Source organism: Rhamphochromis sp. 'chilingali' (assembly GCF_963969265.1).
Source record: "Rhamphochromis sp. 'chilingali' genome assembly, chromosome: 17".
NCBI lineage: Eukaryota > Metazoa > Chordata > Actinopteri > Cichliformes > Cichlidae > Rhamphochromis > Rhamphochromis sp. 'chilingali'.
The window spans coordinates 30,784,764-30,802,274 of NC_137944.1; the positions used below are offsets into that span (position 1 = coordinate 30,784,764).

At 39.4% G+C, this 17,511-nt stretch overlaps 1 protein-coding gene across 5 annotated transcripts; it reads left to right on the plus strand.

The window, feature by feature from the left end:
• Positions 1-1,842: 1,842 nt before the first annotated feature.
• znf384a (zinc finger protein 384 a) lies at positions 1,843-17,387 on the plus strand. Of its 5 annotated transcripts, none has more exons than XM_080863271.1 (11): positions 1,843-2,000; positions 4,427-4,494; positions 5,275-5,596; positions 7,718-7,840; positions 8,137-8,294; positions 8,402-8,478; positions 8,602-8,826; positions 10,496-10,663; positions 11,554-11,632; positions 12,238-12,396; positions 14,198-17,387. In XM_080863271.1, exons 2-11 carry the CDS (start codon positions 4,432-4,434, stop codon positions 14,591-14,593), a joined length of 1,770 nt encoding a protein of 589 aa, XP_080719397.1. In that variant the 5' UTR covers positions 1,843-2,000; positions 4,427-4,431; the 3' UTR covers positions 14,594-17,387. The 5 variants fall into 5 exon arrangements, with proteins under 5 accessions (XP_080719397.1, XP_080719399.1, XP_080719398.1 ...); XM_080863272.1 differs by lacking the exon at positions 1,843-2,000 and adding an exon at positions 2,015-2,349; XM_080863273.1 differs by lacking the exon at positions 10,496-10,663 and having other exon boundaries at positions 1,844-2,000.
• Positions 17,388-17,511: the final 124 nt, after the last annotated feature.

Consider the following 17,511-nt stretch of genomic DNA (forward strand, 5'->3'; position numbering starts at 1 on the left):
GTGTCCTGAGGGTACATTTTATTTCTTTCATATATGAGTACTACTGTTATTATGCATGCATCAACACCTGTCACTCTTACACTGTAAAGTAATATTGCAAATGCATATGTTTGAAGTCAGGACACAGTAGGCGTGTGCAGCTTCACTGTGGAGTTACCAAAGTAGGAGATTACCCAGCTATAGAAATGGAAGTGTGCTTTCGTTACTGGATCAGCACTAAATATGGATATATATGTATGTGTTTATACAATTTATATTTGATACAGTATCAGTGTAAAGCACTGTTTGCATCACCACTAACAGCTTGACTAATTCATTATAAATGTATTTTATCCAGTTTATTAGTTTTCTGTGATGTTTCAGACCCTGTTGTGTTGCATTCGTGATGTTTGACCAAAGTGGATGTTTGCTTTTTATTTTTCTTCCGTGTACTTTAGGAAAACGTCGTTCTGCTCTTCTATACACAAAATCCTTGTCATTTAAATGCAAAAGGGGAAACGACTTAAATCTTTACTGTTTGTGAAAAAAGATTTATTGTAGCTATCAAATGTTCTACTGCTGTCTTTCTTTACTCACCTGTTTACACATCTGATTTTAGCTTCTTTTTTTTCAGTTTTTATTTTTTTTTCCATCTGTGAGGTCTTGAATTGTCACTGCATAATAAACAATTTTCACATGCATAAGGGGATCCCAATAAACGTTTTCATCATCATTTTATTGTCATTGATCTTTCAATAAAATGCTCATGGTACATGGTGCTTTTCCCAAGAATGAATTGCTGATGTTGCACCAGGAATTAAACTTGCAACAAACATTAGAGTTCTTTCCTTCCATTATAAATGCTGACAAAAGTAGCTTAGGTCCATCTTATATGATGGACATAGTTCAAGCTAAATGGGCGATAATAATTATAGTGACGTGGATATTATAAGTACAAGCATTCATTACCTTTTAATAGCCTCACATGTCCGCATAACCTGAGAGCTGTTGTACAAAATGAGAAAACCATTCAGCTAATTCAGAAATGAAATATACATAGAAACTGATACGACGTCCTCACTGACTGGATAATTAATACACCGGAAGATACTGCATAGACGCTGGCAGGTGTGTCAAGTTAGCTGGTAAAACGCCAAACCAGTACAGGAAGTCTAATTCAAAACTCTCAGCGGAGCAAACATATGGGTAAATGGCTGTTAGTTATTGCACAATTATTAGTTTGTTTTTCTTTTTTTATATTATTTGACTTGTGTATAGAAGGTTTTCCTACCGGAACCCCTTTTTTTCTTTTTTAGATTATATGGCGTTTGTTTTCAGGTCGCTTAAGTTTCACTGAGTTTTCAGAGCGGATTTCGGTCGATTAGATTTAAATTGTATTTGTTTTTTGTAAGTTTGGTTTTACTTCGGTTTTATTAGTTTTCGGCATTATTTGTGGTTTAGTATTAATTATTATTATGAAAAATACATAAGATAAGTTTCTGAATAAATATTCTTATACAAAACAGCTATTTTTGAAGACAATTGACTCTAAGTCATGTAGCACCAAAACCTCATTAGGCTGTTTTTGATAAAATTATAAATATACTTTTTTGCTGGTTTTGTGATTAAACACTATTGTTTTAAATTCGTTTTTTTAATTAAAAAAATAATTAATAATCATTTTATTTCGGTGCATAAAATGTCATATTTTACACCTACTTTTAGTTTAGTTTTAGTTAATTGTGTTAACATCGATTATTACGCTTTTAATCAAACGCAATACACAAAGAAATATACTTTAAAAGAATCGCGCTTTGATTTTATTTTGAAGAGTGTGGCCGGAAGCTGTTTAACTCAGCCTGCCTTGACTCCTCGGAGAAGAGCTGGAGGGGAAAAAAAAGGAAAAAACGAAGAAAAAAAAGGCATATCTGAGGGGTTTGAGGGGCGGATTTGGACAAAGTTTTCCAACTGTCCCGACCCGAGGAAGCTCCGGGGGGGTTGAAGGGGAGTCGAGTTCACCGGTAATTAACGCAGGACTTATTAGTCGGTTGTTAATTAAGTGTTTTTTTCAGTGTGTCTAAGAGCACCGTCGTCCCAACCGCCGGAAGTCTGCATGAAGCTGCGTCTCCTACAGAGGCAACGGCGTCGACGTTTTTTTTTCCTGTCTTCGTTTTTTTTTTTTTTATTCGAGACTTTTTTTTCTCTTTTTTTATTTTCTCTCAGCGAGATGAGCAGGGAGTGAGGAATGGAGGCGTAGGGAGAGCACGGATGTTTGTGTTTACTAAGCGGCGGGCTAGTTAAGCATATTGAATATACAGGCCTCCTTGTAGCTAGAGCAAGCCAGCGAACAAAAGGAGAAAATTAATGGAGGCAAGTTAGCTAGCTCCTCTCGTCTTGTTGCGTTTTTCAGCTAACGTTAGCCATGTTTGTGCATAACCCAGATATGTTATTACGCTCTTGTCAGCCGGTTGGGTGCAGTTTAACACATCTGTCCAGACTCAGTTCCAAAAAAGCACCCTGACTTAAACGATTTGTGGCAAATTTGTTTTTGCAATAATTCATAAAGCACAGCTAACGTTAGCTCGGCGCTAGCCATGCCACAGTTTTTGGAGGCAGCTTGCACCCTCTCGTCCAAAAGAAAAAGAGAGGGGGGGAAGAAACAAATGTCTCTCAGAACACTGAAACATTGACTTTGTACTGCACTAATAACGGCCCCTTGCATCTGATGCTTTGCTGCAGAATCAGGGAAAATGATTAAATTGCACTGAAAGCATTTCTTTTCATTTATTTATAGACCTTGCAGTTGCAGAGGGGAGAGGAGGCTCATGAAAAACAATGCAAAACATTTCATGAGTTATGCATTGCAAATGTTTTGCATGAAATATGGCGTTACCTCAATTGTTATTGTGATTTTTTTTATGGGCCTCTCATACTCCTTTGCGGGGCTTACTGAATATCAGTTGTTATAAATTATTAAATGGCAGTTGGGCTTTACTAACATGTAATTACTTGCATGCTTTTAATGGTATGTGAGCAGGATTATGCATGGCATTCACGGTCTCAAAATGTTTCAGAAAGCTAAAATAAAGTGCAAATGCATGCCAACATAGAACAATGAAACTTCCTTCTTTGCCTCTGTTAGTGGGACATAATCAGGAAACGGAAGATTACAGGTTGATTACTCATGAGATTGACAGTGGGTTTTTATTTTGGGTTTTTTTCAACTGTCAAGAAGCTGTGTGCACTCTTGAAGAGGGTGTTACTTTCACCTAATGGTGCACCCACATCCAATTTTGTTGCAAAACTAGCCTCACTGACATGCTGCTGATAAAACACGCACTCTAAGATTGTGCAATTTGTTCATGCTGTGTTAGGGAGTAGTAAACAAGTGCATGTGCTGTGTTACAGACAATCATTAAATTCTCAAAAACTGATTATCATTAGTGTTTTCTTAATTCTTGCTTCTGCTGCCCTCTACACCAGTGGTTCTCAAACTTTATGTGGTCAAAGAAAAGTAAAAAGCAAGACAAATTCAAGACCTGTATTTATGTTTGCAGAAAACAGGTTATCTGGAAGGAGGTCAGTGACAATTGTGCTTTTGAGCATTTGTATGTTGCTTTGCAGCAAGCATGTAACAGCGATCCATAGCCTTACCAGGCACTTCCATACATTCAAACAAATGTTCCCACTGGATATGGTTGAGATCCCAAGCTCTTTAACAGGGGGCGGTGTTTCTTCAGGAAGGGAATTTTTAGTTTGCAGGTACAGTTTTAGCATTTTTTTTATCTCCTCGCATCAAATTGCAGACAGTTTTTTAAGTAATTTCTAATAACAGTTTTTGTTTCTTTAGGTAGTTTGTTTGACTTATTCCACACAGTAAAGAGATCAGTGTTATCTCCTCTTAAATGTTATCGTCTTGCCTGTCAGTTCTTTTTTGTAAAACCAAGGGTATTTAATGTGGAATAATAGAGAAAATTAAATCTCAATTACTATGTTTTTGTGCAGTTTCAGTTATAATGTTTACTGGGCTGAGAGGGTACATCAGTATGCTTTGACACAGCATTTGGAACCACCTTCTGGGATTGACCATCTTTGCCTGATTCCTTTCACATCCTCCTCTGTACAAATCTTAATTATTTCAAGAAATAGCCACAACAGAGTAAGCTTAAACTGCTCAGATTTGTCACAGACATCATGATTAGTATCCCTAAAAACAAAGGTTAGCTGTGTAGAAAAGTGGCTCGATTTAGTGGACTAAATTTAGTCTTAGTGCTGCATGCTGATCCTGAAACCGACGTGTTCGGTGTGTCAGCGTGCGGAGGAGAAAGAAAGGAACCGGACTAAGATGACTGAAATACAGCCATGCATGGTCTCATTTAAAAGAAAAGAAACGAAAAAAGGAGGAGCAGGACAGGTGTTTTCTAAGTGTGTTGCTTTTTAATTACAGAAATAATGGACGATTCCCATTTCAACTCATCATACTTTTGGTCTCCCGTCCCCACTGTACAAGGACAGGTAGACACAACCTTATTGTTGGAATTGTCTTGAATTACACATGGTATAGTGGTCTGTGCTGTTGGAAAAAATACCCAGAAGCACATCACAACCTGAACATGTTGTTTTTAACACCACTAAATAATGCTGGCAACGTTGATGAAGTTATTTGACTTATTGATGGGTTCACATGATCACTCCTGTCCCTCTCCTCTCTCATCTTTTCAATCTTCTGTTCCTGTTTTCATTTGCTTTTTTTGCATCTCACCATGCCTTCGTTTTCTCTTCTCTTCCATTGTTTCTTCCTCTGTCTGCTCTTATCTAACCCATTAACTCCTACCCTTCACTCTCCCCAATCTTCCCATTCCTTCCTCCTTTATTCTTCTTTAATTCCTTCTGTTTTTACTGTCGTTAACCTCTCATTTTCTGTCTCATTTGTTCTCCATTTTCCTTTCATGACACACACTACGTTTATCGCCACTCTGCTTGTGTCATCTCTGGGTCATCCTGTTTTTTTCCCGCATAAACATATGACTCTTCTTCACATCTTTCTCTTTCTTCCTGTCTTTTGTATTTTTATTTCTTTTTCAACTTCTTCCAAACACCCTCATCCTATTTCCTCTTTCAATCTGCCTTCTTCATCTCTGGCAAGTCTCCTTTCTCCTTCCCTTTCTTCCTTCCTTTCATATCCTTTTCCTTCCACCGTCATGAAACATTTCACCCTTACTGTATCACACTCCTTTGCCCCCTAATTCCTACACCCTTCCTTCTTTCCTCTCTCCACTCCCCACTTCTGTCTAGATTGAGAACGCCATGTTCCTGAACAAGGCGAAGGAGCAACTAGGTCCAGAGAAGGCCAGCGCGCCCTCCTTTCCTCACTCTTCTGCGTCTTCCACTTCCTCCCCCCACTACCCCACGGCCGTACTCGCCATCCCCAGCTCAGTGGATGGAGCGGCTGGGGTACGTGTGATCCCTAAACAGGAAGGAGGCGGAGGCAATGTAGGAGGGGGTGGTGGTGGAAACAGCGGACCCCTGAGTGCGGTGGGGGCACACCTGCACCAGTCGCACACTTCCCAGAACGTCACCGTTGTGCCTGTTCCCTCCACGGGTATCATGACTGCAGGTGAGTGAGCAGCTCTGATGTTTTCACCAACCTGAGTCGTAGATGATTTTTCAGTTTGTCTTTTTTCTTATTTTGCAAATTGTGAAAGAAAAATTCTCTGAAAAGGTCTATTAAAAAAACTTGCCTGATTTAAATTTGGCCAGTCTCCTGTTCAAGATCATCTTCTTGTGCACCTCTGGATGTTTATTTGATCTTGGTGGCATCCCTGTTATGTCTGTTTGCATGTGTGCTTCAGTGTTACAGAATTTTTAAAAGACCATTTTAAAAAAAAAAAAGAAAAAAAAAGGAAAAACTCATCCAAATGTATTTTAATTTTAAAATATATATTTTCCCTACTTTATGGCAGTAACTGGTAGTATTTTAATATAATTCTACAAGACTGCATGAATGCACCTTCAAGGTGTCTGTAAGTGATTATTAAAAAAACTAGAAGAAAAACAAGCTACTAACTCCATGGTTTTTGAAGGGAAACATATGAGATGAGATCATGCTGTCCTAATGTGTCCTTGGGCAGGACAATTCACCTGTTGCCTACTGGTGGTGGTCAGAGGGCCCGGTGGCGCCAGTGTCCGGCAGCCTCGCCTCTGTCAGTGCGCCCCAGGGCTGCTGTGGCTACAATATAGCTTGCCATCACCAGTGTGTGAATGTGTGTGTGAATGGGTGGATGACTGAATGTAGTGTAAAGCGCTTTGGGGTCCTTAGGGACTAAGTAAAGCGCTATACAAATACAGGCCATTTACCATTTAATGTGAGAAACATGAAGCTAAAATTAACTACAGCACCTCTTTTAAAAAGGAAATGGCAGTGAGAACATGTAAATGTCCCCAGGTGAAGCTAGACGGTCAAAAATCTGCTATGTTATGCTCAGTCATTTGAAAAAAGTTTGGGATGCAGGTGTTCTTCAGATTCCCAATACTGGCCCAAAACCTGGCCCCATCAAACAGTACGCGATGACGTGATGACACGCACCACAGATCATGTTGTTTGCACTTTTATGTTTTTCATCAGACTCCTCAGGATGTCATATTGGAACTTCACATTAACAGACTCATCCTGGGAGTGCAGCAGGCACGGCTGCTTCCTGACACCCACTCGAGACAATGGTAGCAATTCCATCAGAAGTTGCTCTAGAAAAAGCGAACAGTTCTTTTTTTATTTACAGAAGCAACATGTAGCAGCACAGAGCATAGGAGAAGGGCAGGAAGTAACAGACAAAGGAACAGAGTTGAAAGTTAGTCAGTTTTTAAAATAAAACCCAGCAGGCATACTAAATGTGTTGTTTCTGAAATGCTTTAAAAGTGTGCCAGACACATCACAGTGGAGACACTCATCATGTCTTACCCTGGAGAACGATATCATGGTGCGTATGTTTAAAAACACACCAGGCTTGCTCGTGGTCTCACTCCTCATCAGACATACTTGGAACTGTGGACTCGTATAAAAACCGGTTAGCTGTGGACTGCTTGGACCCAGGTCTCATCACCAAGCATGTACCTTGATCAGCTTGAAACTGATGTTTGCTTTCTGACACAGTTTGATTTCCTGCGGTTATACACAGTGCATACCGTGTAAATAATCAGAATGAGAGCAATACAAAAAGAGCAGCCATGTTGGAAGCTGTCTGCAGATCCCATAAAAGATGATCTCAAATGGGAGTTCAGCCAAATTTAAACCAGGTAAGGTTTTTGGTTTTTATAGAACTCTTTCCAGAACTTTTTGAACTCTACCCATATTTGTTGGTGTCACAAGATATGTGCATAGGAGTGAATGACACTGTACATATTAATCTACAGTGGCTACTAATCACAATCTCAACAGGGTTCTTTTTCAGTTTCCATTTAGGTGTTAGTAGTAGTACTTAGTGTTAATATTAGCAGTTTTATCCCTTTTTTATGCACAGCTTGTATAAAAATATTCGTTAAAATCTTTTGTATAAACCTTAGCAAGTCTTGTGTTAGTGCTGTAGCTTTGTCCTTTATAAGATATTGTGTGGCTTTCAAGTTGCAAGGTTGAAAATTAAAGTTCTTTTATCACTACATCATCCATTAACTGTTAGTTAGAATAAAAGCCTAACAGAGTGAGATCTGGACGGCCAGATCACAGTTTTTCTTTTCCTCTTAGCGGGGTTAGTGATCACCACCCCACAGGGCACACTGGTCCCCACCGCCTCCACGCAGTCTTTTGTAGCTGGACACCCCACTGCCACCACCATGATAGTGTCTGCAGTGCACCCCTCAAATTCAGGTAATACACAGGTGCAGGTCACCATCATTTTAATAATTTCAACGTAAAAAAAAATGATGAGGCTTAGGGCTTCTTTTTACCATTTTATTTTAGACACTTGATTCCTGTTCCCACCCAAATGTATTCTTGCAATTGCACTGTTACATCCATACACAATCAAACACATCTGTGTATCTGTCTTATGTAAGGTTTGGTGTTGAGCTGTGCATCATAATTTTTCCAAACTGTCCCTGTTTTCACTCAACACTCCCTGTTTCCTTTCCCTTCTTTCTTTCTTAATTTTCTCTCATTTTTAGATAAGAAGGATGACATTGCTCCTGCTGTTGTCATGCCGGCACCATCAAAACGAGGCAGGAAAAGCAGACAGGTGATGAGCAGGGTGGCTGGAGTGGGTGGGGTCCTCCCTCCAGGAAGTGATGCATTAATACTGGCACACCTTGCTGCTGGTGGACAGGTGAATTTTCTATGTTCTTTCTTTTTTCCTTGTTTCCTTTTATAAAACCAACTGTGAGGCATTTTACCTTTACAACCATAAGTACTTTTTTTATTATTGTATTGTAGCATCACGGTGGCGACCCATATGATCTGTCAAATGATGAGGATGATCACACTAACAAAGACGGACCCAAATCTTACAGGTAGGATAAAGTGCGTTAAGTTTAGGAAAATATTAATGATGTTTTAGATACTTGCAGTTTTTTCTGTGCTTTGTTTATCATAACTGTTTTCTTCTCTTCTCCTCTCATTCCTTGCCTGCCAAGGTGTCGGATGTGCGCAGTGACGTTCTTCAGCAAGTCAGACATGCAGATCCACGCCAAGTCCCACACCGAGGCCAAGCCCCACAAGTGCCCCCACTGCTCCAAGTCGTTTGCCAACTCCAGCTACCTGTCCCAGCACATTCGTATACACAGCGGGGCCAAGCCCTACACCTGCACGTACTGCCAGAAAACTTTCAGGCAGCTCAGTCACCTACAGCAGCACACACGGTACTGGGCCTGAGTGTGTGCGTGTGTTAAAATGTGTGCATGTGAACATCTGTGTGGTGATAGATAAAGGGAAGAAGGAGTGGTGAGCTTGGGACTTGTCTGGGTTGTTTTGGGGAGTGCTGACAGTGTAAAGCTCTTTCTGCACAGTCAAAGTATCATCTTTGAAAGTCCCCAAAACTTAAATTATTTCATGCCTCTTAACCTGTTATTTTTAAGTACTTGTCTTTGACCATTCATTCTTTTCTAAAAACTGGGACCCACTGTGAGAATGGGAAGTCAGTTTCCTGAGTCAGTATCTAAAGGTAATTAAATACAACTCCTACACAGTCTCACTTACAGCTGCAATATTTATTAAGTTACAATGGCTACCTGAGGTTCATCAGGTATGGGGGCAACATATCCATATTCCTATATTAGATATACCTGTTCAACCACTTGTTAACACAAATATTTAATCAGCCAATCACATGGCATACTACTACTGAAATTCCTTAATTCTCCCAGCATTCAGTCAAAGTATTTTTTTCCCTGGCAAGTAATTTACTAGTGATTTAAACAAGAGAAAAAACAAGTTCAAATGCACCCAGGCACCAGGTCTCCATTTGTCCGTGTCTGAACTGGAGTATAACCCAGGCTTTAGTCAGATTAATGTCATTTGTTTCCTTATATATGCAGAGATTCAGATACTCAGTATTCCAGCAGTAAGTGAGACAGGATGATTGAGTTATATTTAAATGCCTTTTCTCACCAACACACCCGTCTGTCACTCAGGTTTCACCAAAATAGGCATCCCCTTTTTGTTTTGTTTCAGCATCTTCTCTAGATGTCTCTGTTATTCAGATGTCTTTATTAAAACATTTTCCTTTCATTCTCAGCAAGATAAAAACTAAAACATTTTTTAAGAATGCACGATACAAGTCTAAGTACACTTTGCATACTAACTGTATGTGCTGTGCCTAAAAAATACATCCTGATATACAGTTTTTAACCTGCATGTTTTACACCCCTTTTTACTGTGGTAAAGGCGCTAATCGGACACTAAAATTAGTTTTCATTTTACTATATTTCATTAATTGTGACAATATGAGTGATAAATCTATCTCCCATCCAGGCTGTCACCTTTCTGATAAATGTGTTAATTTTATGTTGACCTTGTCATTCACCTTCATGCTTTCATTTCCCTCATTTCCATGCACTGGGTTTTCTCTGTGGGTTTCAGGCCATTAATTTTAAAGAGGAAGATGTGCTCCGCTGGCCTGGCACTCATCTTGAATTTACATTTTGGTTTGACTGCAGCAGACTCAGACATTCATAGATACACTACACTCACACTTCACTCAAAGTAGTGCACACCAAAAGGAGAGAGAGACTGCGAGAGAGAGAGAGAGAGAGAGAGAGAAAGAGAAAAGCGTGACTGTGCTTGCTGTATGTTTCGTTCTGTGTTTTCACAACTCAGACACAGCACAAAGAGCACACTGTCAAACTTAGTAATCTGTGATCAATACTTGATCGATCAGATCCTTTTAGCTTAAATGCATGATTTGGTCTTCGGCTCATTATGAAGTTTGGTCATGCTGTAGCTTAAAAATCTCTCGCTGTTTCTCTCTCTCTCTGTGTTTCTCTCTCCCTCCCACCCCCTTAACCCTCCAATCCCGGTTTCCCGTGTTAGAAACCACACTGAGGCCAAGCCCCACAAGTGTCCCCACTGCTCCAAGTCGTTTGCCAACTCCAGCTACCTGTCCCAGCACATCCGCATCCACACCGGGGCCAAGCCCTACACCTGCTCCTACTGCCAGAAAACATTCAGGCAGCTCAGTCACCTACAGCAGCACACACGGTACTGGGCCGAGCTGGGCTGGGCCGGGCGGGTTTTGAATGTGTGCATGTATGGGAGCAGGTGCATGGAGAGTTATGTCACTGTGCTTGTGTCCTTCTTTTTGAGTTATTGTGTGTTTATAGTATCTATCAAATCTGACATGTACTTTTTTTCTTTTATAAGATGGATCTGTTCTGCCCACTTCCATATTTTAACTCTTAGATGCTACTGGAGTAGCTCAGCATGCCTCAAAGTTCAAAATAATCCATATTTATGTTTTACTACAAACATACACTGAGGTGTAAACCAGATTCAAATGTTAAGGGTGAGTGACCCATAAAAAATAGTTTTCAGCGGATGATAGAAACAATCAAACCACAGATTAGCTCAACCTAATGGAAGGCGAAAGGCTGTTACAAAGCTAGGCACTACCACCTGAAAGGACAGAAGAATGTGGTTGATGTGTGATCACTGGCATGTATTAGCAGCCTAGTTTATCTGTTATAAAACTTTATTTCATAGCTTATTGCTTCATCATAAAATCCCAAAAAAGAGAAACGTTTTGTTGTTTGGATTAGTGACGAAACATTCCTCCCACTGAAAACGCTACGTCCACATGAACAGAATCGACTTTTTGGGATTTTCTTACCTGGATGATTGAGCATGCATCAAGACACTTCATGATAAAATGTGCTGAAAAAAGGATGTGATTTTAAAGTGCACAAATAGCAACCAAAGGTCACACTATTCAAATTTACCAAAGCCGTTTCCTTCTCGAGGAAGTGAAAGTAGAAGTTTGAGAAACTGCAACATGAGGAAGCGAGGGGCTGAGCTGATCTAGAAGTATCTTAACTTTGTCAGTACGTCAAACTTGACATCACCTTTGTTTTGTTTTGACTGTGATTTCCCAGGATTCACACCGGTGACCGGCCGTACAAGTGTAATCATCCTGGCTGTGAAAAAGCTTTCACTCAGTTGTCCAACCTCCAGGTACTGAATCTACAGGTTTTCTCTTTGCCACTGACATGATCATTACTTTACTAAGGCTCTAGTGCTACTAGCATATATTTACTTGCAAGCCAGTGGTTCTCATACTCATCCAGGTTCCACAGGTTGGGTTTTGTAGACAAAATGTACAACCAAGTGTGATGGAGTAGTAGATATGTTGATGCTTACCTTTTTTTTCACAGAAATTTTATTTTGGATCATTTTTCATTGTTAATAATTAAAAAGAGATTTAAAAATTCAACATGTTGGCCAATATTTTTTTTGAGAGACATATAAAGCACAAACAGGTCTCCCTAACAATTGTTATATGAAGTTAATTATCAGGCTTTCCTGAGATAATGGGACAGTGAAGTTTAAAAATAATTATGTTTTATTGTCACAGGTCATGAATTACTAATGTCTCCTTTTTCATTTTCATTTATCAGCTTTAATCCCGATGCTGATATTTTAGCAAATATTGCCTGATATATCAGCTGGACTCTAGTCTGAAAAGAGTGATTTTCTTGCCTTTTCTATTGTAGTCAAAATCAAATTACATATTACTAGTTTTTACATGCCTCTTTTATTTATTTATTTTTCCATCACAGTCTCACCGTCGGCAGCATAACAAAGACAAGCCGTACAAGTGCCACAACTGTAACCGTGGTTACACAGATGCTGCCAGTCTAGAGGTTCACCTGTCCACACACACCGTGAAACACGCCAAGCTGTTCTCCTGTGGCCTCTGCAACCGATCCTATACCTCGGTAAGACTTCTGGTATCTGACATGCAGTTTACTGAAAGTGTAGATTTGGTTGTACGGCAACAGAGAAGACGTAACAGGAGAGAGTTGGCAGGAATTGTACTGCTGGTTTGCAGATGCTTTACTGTTAATACACTATTGTTTACAATCCATGAGTCTGTCTGACATGCATTATATGTAGAGCTCTAATGAGCCTTTTTTTCTGATCTCAGGTCTTAGAATAGAATAATATAATGATTATTACTGCAAAGCACTGATCATCCCTCTCTGCCAAAATCATTGTTCGCGCAGTTTAAGCCAGATGCTGTATAGCAGCTGGTACTGTTAATGTATCTAGTAATTATATAATTATGCACATACATCATCAATGGGCACAGGCATTGTGTCTTTGGGTTGTTCATAGAGCAGGGCGATATGACCAACAATATTTATCACGATATACATTTGAAAATTTGCGATAACGATATAAGTGACGATATAATTGACACTAGACAAAATACTTTACAAGTCCACAACTTTATTTGTGCAAAAAAATAATAATAAAAAAATCAATGTATTTTCACTTAAACAAGCAGCTGTTTTTTATGTGCATTAAAGTTATATAAAAATTTAACAGTGCAAATGCAAATTCCTCGCTGACAGTTTAACCAAAAGGCATTTCCAGTGGAAACTGGCCGACATATCCTCAGCATAACCATGTATAATATCCACAAAACTTAAAAAGAGGTTATACACACACAATACCGTAATATTATGTTGAAGCACAGCACGTATCACTCCGCGAGGCTCCTGCCTACGATAGCCGTAATGCTCCGACAATCCATCAAGCGGTGCGGCTTCGTAGCTTAGCAAAGTCGTACTGAAACATTTGACAGATTTTCAAGCGCCGTGTATATAAAATCGTTTCGAGGTCAGTAAACACAACCAGAATTCATACATAAGGCACACGGGATTATAAGGGGCTCTGTCGATTTTCACAAAAATCCAAGGATTGATTTTAAGTGTGCCGTATTTTCCAAAAAACACGGTAATAACGACGGCCCGCTAGCATGCTCTACCAAAAATAGTGCTTTGTTGTGTATCTGACGGACGAAAGCTAAACCAGTTCCACACCACTGACGTTGCAGCATTTTTACAAACCAATTCTGGTTCATCCGTTTCATTCAACGATCCGCTTTCGCCCTTCTTATTCTCCGTCGCCGCCATGTGCGTATGTAAACAAAGACACTATTTCATTTTCTTATAGTTGCCCAACATCATACCGGTATTACCGTGAACGGTATGATATGGCTCAGCCCTAGTTGTTCATAGATATTTTGGGAGTGTGTGAAGGATATTTCTTCAGATTGAACACAAATGTTCATTTAGTCTTCAGATGGCACAAATGTCTAATGTGGATTAAATTATTTACCCAAAAGCTAAAAAAAGATTAGCTTCACTTTCACATCCAGATGTTTTGCAGCACTTTTCTGCCCAGCAGCAAAACTCATTAACTCAAAAATCATTCACTATAAATATTAACGCTCTCAGGCTCAAATTAAACTTTTTGTTGCTAATGCACAACCAAGTCCTGCAGTGGTACTTCTGAGTAAAAAAAACTCATAAAATATGTATGTGGGGTAATGAGGTTGTTAGTTTTTAACTGTTGCCAATCGGCAACCCCTGCCTTGAGAGGGTTAAATGGCTGGTTAGTGATGCCATACAACCACAAAGCTATATTAATAGTTTAAAAAAAATCAAAACACATTGTTCCTGTTTTTCTTTCCTGACATCATGTGTTCTACTTCTGTCATCCGTTCTCCAGGAGACGTATCTAATGAAACACATGAAGAAGCACAACCCCGACCCATTAACAGTGGCAGCAACAGTAGCTGCTCAGCAGGCCCAGGGTCTGACACCAGGCAGGGGCCGAGGCCGCGGTCGAGGGAGAGGTGCGGGCAGAGCGAGCCAGCTCCAAAACCAGACGAACCCTAACAACAACCAGAACCCAAACCCCGGACCCCCAGGCAGCTACCAGCCACAACAGCAACCCACAGAATCTGTGGTCCCCTGCCCATTTGATCTACACCAGTACAAGACAGTGTCAGCCAGCGAGATCCAGTACAAACCAGTCACTGTGGCAGACCTGCCAGTGACCCACAAAGACCTCTGCCTAACCGTCTCCACATCAGCCATACAGGTGGAGCACATGAACTCATAGGCTGCGTCTTCCTGCTCTGCTCGAGGGATTAGTCGAGTAAAAATGGTCCATATGTACAAGTAATTTAACTGTATTCAGTATTAGAGCCTTCTTAAAATCAGGGGAAAAACAGCTGATTGGGTGAATTTCTATAATTCAGATCTTCTATTTTATTGACACATCACTGAATTTGAAAGTGTAAAAACACTAGTGTTTTCAGTTTAGACTTCTGTAGCTTTCAGTGAGATTATTTTTTAAAAGCGGTTAGTCGGGTAATGCAATACAATCATGGATAGAAGTAAATTTGAATTCACCCACTTAAGAAGCTTTGATGCTGAGTACAACCATAAATTACTTACACAGATATTTTACAGTGTGCTTCTTGATTCCTGAGCCCACTTGCCATGTATCTCTCAGTCCTGACTGAGGGATCTTTGGAGGATAAAGGTGTAAAATATCTGTAAAATTAAAAAAACTAATTCCACTATTCTTTGAGCAGTTATGGTCCAAAGAATAGTGTAAATGTTGAAGACATTCAGATCACATTAATCTGAACATTCATCACTTATTAGTTCAAGCCAAAACAAAAAAGGAGTGAATGATGGGAGACTGTAGAGATTCATGAGAGCATCTGAAGCAGCGGTGCAGAAATGTTTAAACAGCATCTGAAAGGCACAGTCAGGTGTCACAGACTACATCAGAAACACTGAATTGGAGCTACAAAGGAAAGAGCAGCAGGAAGAAAAATGAAGCGTGCGTTTGGGAAGTCTCGCTAAAGCCTGCAGCCGAATCTCAAAAGTGTACATTTCACAGATCATGATGTCCTTATTTACACCCACCTCCTCTCAGAGGAGCGAGGAAACATTTCCCAAAGTATTAAATAAGATAGCGCGATCGGTCAGAGAATGCACTAAATGTAAGGAGTCCACAGCAGGAACCACGACAGAAAGAGAGAAAAACGGGGGTGGGAGGGGTCATAACGAAAGCACTTGATGAAACTTACTTCACGCCTATGTTTTTCATCCTTTACCTTTTTTTTATATATCATATGTATGTATTTTTCTACCAACAGAGAAATGTGTGATCAAACAGAAAGCAACGTGAGCGCATGAATGTGATGGAACAGAGAGAAAAGTCCTAACAGAACGTCTTGGTCCCTTTTTTTTCCTTTTTTTTTGTTGCTATTCAACTGTTTACTGTCCTCGAATGACTAAGGCAGCCCAGTTTGTTATTGTCAGGATGGTTGTTGGGAAAATAATGATTGTGTGATGAAAATGGCTGACAGGTACTGTTATTAATCTCTTTTTTTTAAAAGAACTTTTCATACATATTATTACTACTTCCATTATAACTGTATTGCAAATGTTATCCACATTATTATCAATCTGAGGCATTATGATATTGCAGTATGCTGTACATAAAATACATAGAAAAGACTTTTTCATCTGTAAAAGGGAAGTATGTCTTGTGTAAAGCATCTATGAAAACTAAAGGAAATCAAATTAACATGTACCAAATCACTGGCAGTGTCCCAGGTCAACTTTAAAGCTGACGGGCTGTGAGATCGTCACGCTCAGCAAAGTGAGGAAATGACAGGAGAATAATTGTTTCCTTTATCACAACCACAGCCACCATCTACAGACTGTGAAACTGATCTTAATTAGGACGTAACCAGAGATGAGTCAACTAAACCTCATGTGTGATAATTAGGCAAAGAATTAGGATGTATCTATTTGTTCCCTTTTGATGTCAGTGAACTCTAAAGCTCTGCCTTTTAAATCATATAAATACTTTTCTAAAGTCTGTCCTCATAACTTAATCCCAATGGCAGGCAACGGCGCAGATATCGTACCAATATCAGTGAAATGCAAGAAGAAAATTAGCAGGGACTTTAATTAGTCATTTAAAATATTTTTGGGCATAAGGGAAGCACTTTGGTAAAACTATATGTAATTCCACATTTATGCTTTTGTTATATAGGTTCACTGTAGGGCAGGACTTGAGTATTGTTCCCTGGACTAATGGAAATTGGGGCAACAGTGTGGATGAATTTATACAGATTTTTAAAGTAACAAGTTTTGTACTAAGGAAATGAAAAAAACTTAATTATCAATGAGCTAAAATGGCATTCTCAAGTCTCCTAAATTATTCCCATTCCCAATTACTCAGTCATATAATTGTAACACAACAGATAATTAGCCAAATCTTATATTTATCAGTATCCCAGTGACATTGATGGTGAATATGTACCAATATTGGTGGATCCCTAATACATTATAAACAGGGACCACTGAGGCTTCCCAGAGGTGCAGTTTGGCTAAAATATGTAATTCCACATCTGTACAGGTGTTGTTGTGCTAAGTTTACTGTTGGGGATTGATTCCTGAACTTATGGGAAAAAATGGTCTCAATTACTCAGAGAACCATGTTAATACTGTAACCATATGATATTTAAAGCTAACGTATCCATGATACATCTGCAAATAATTAAAGCATGATTATGAGAAGCTGTGACCTTGGTGACCTGGGACACCGCACACGCCGTCTCTAACCAATCAGAAATGTTCAGGATGCCCATACAGACGGCTGATTGTCTCCATGTATACTCCTTGTATTTCATTGTGTCTTTTTATGAGAAATAACCCATTCTCAATATTCTTGTTAATGTTATTACCAATGCTCCTGATAATACAGTTAACTGCCCTCTTATGCTACACTCTTCATACTGTATGCACAGTTACACCTCTTGCTCATCTGAACAGACTGTTTCTTCCCTTATGGAGAATAAAGTTCAAAACCTGTTTATGATGAAAGCACTACATTTTTTATTGGTATTTTATTAAAATCAACAGTACATATTATTAATGAACATTTATAATGAAAGTTTTGGCTGCTCTTTTGCTACAGCATGTAGCTCCACGTGGTCAGTGTATCCTAGA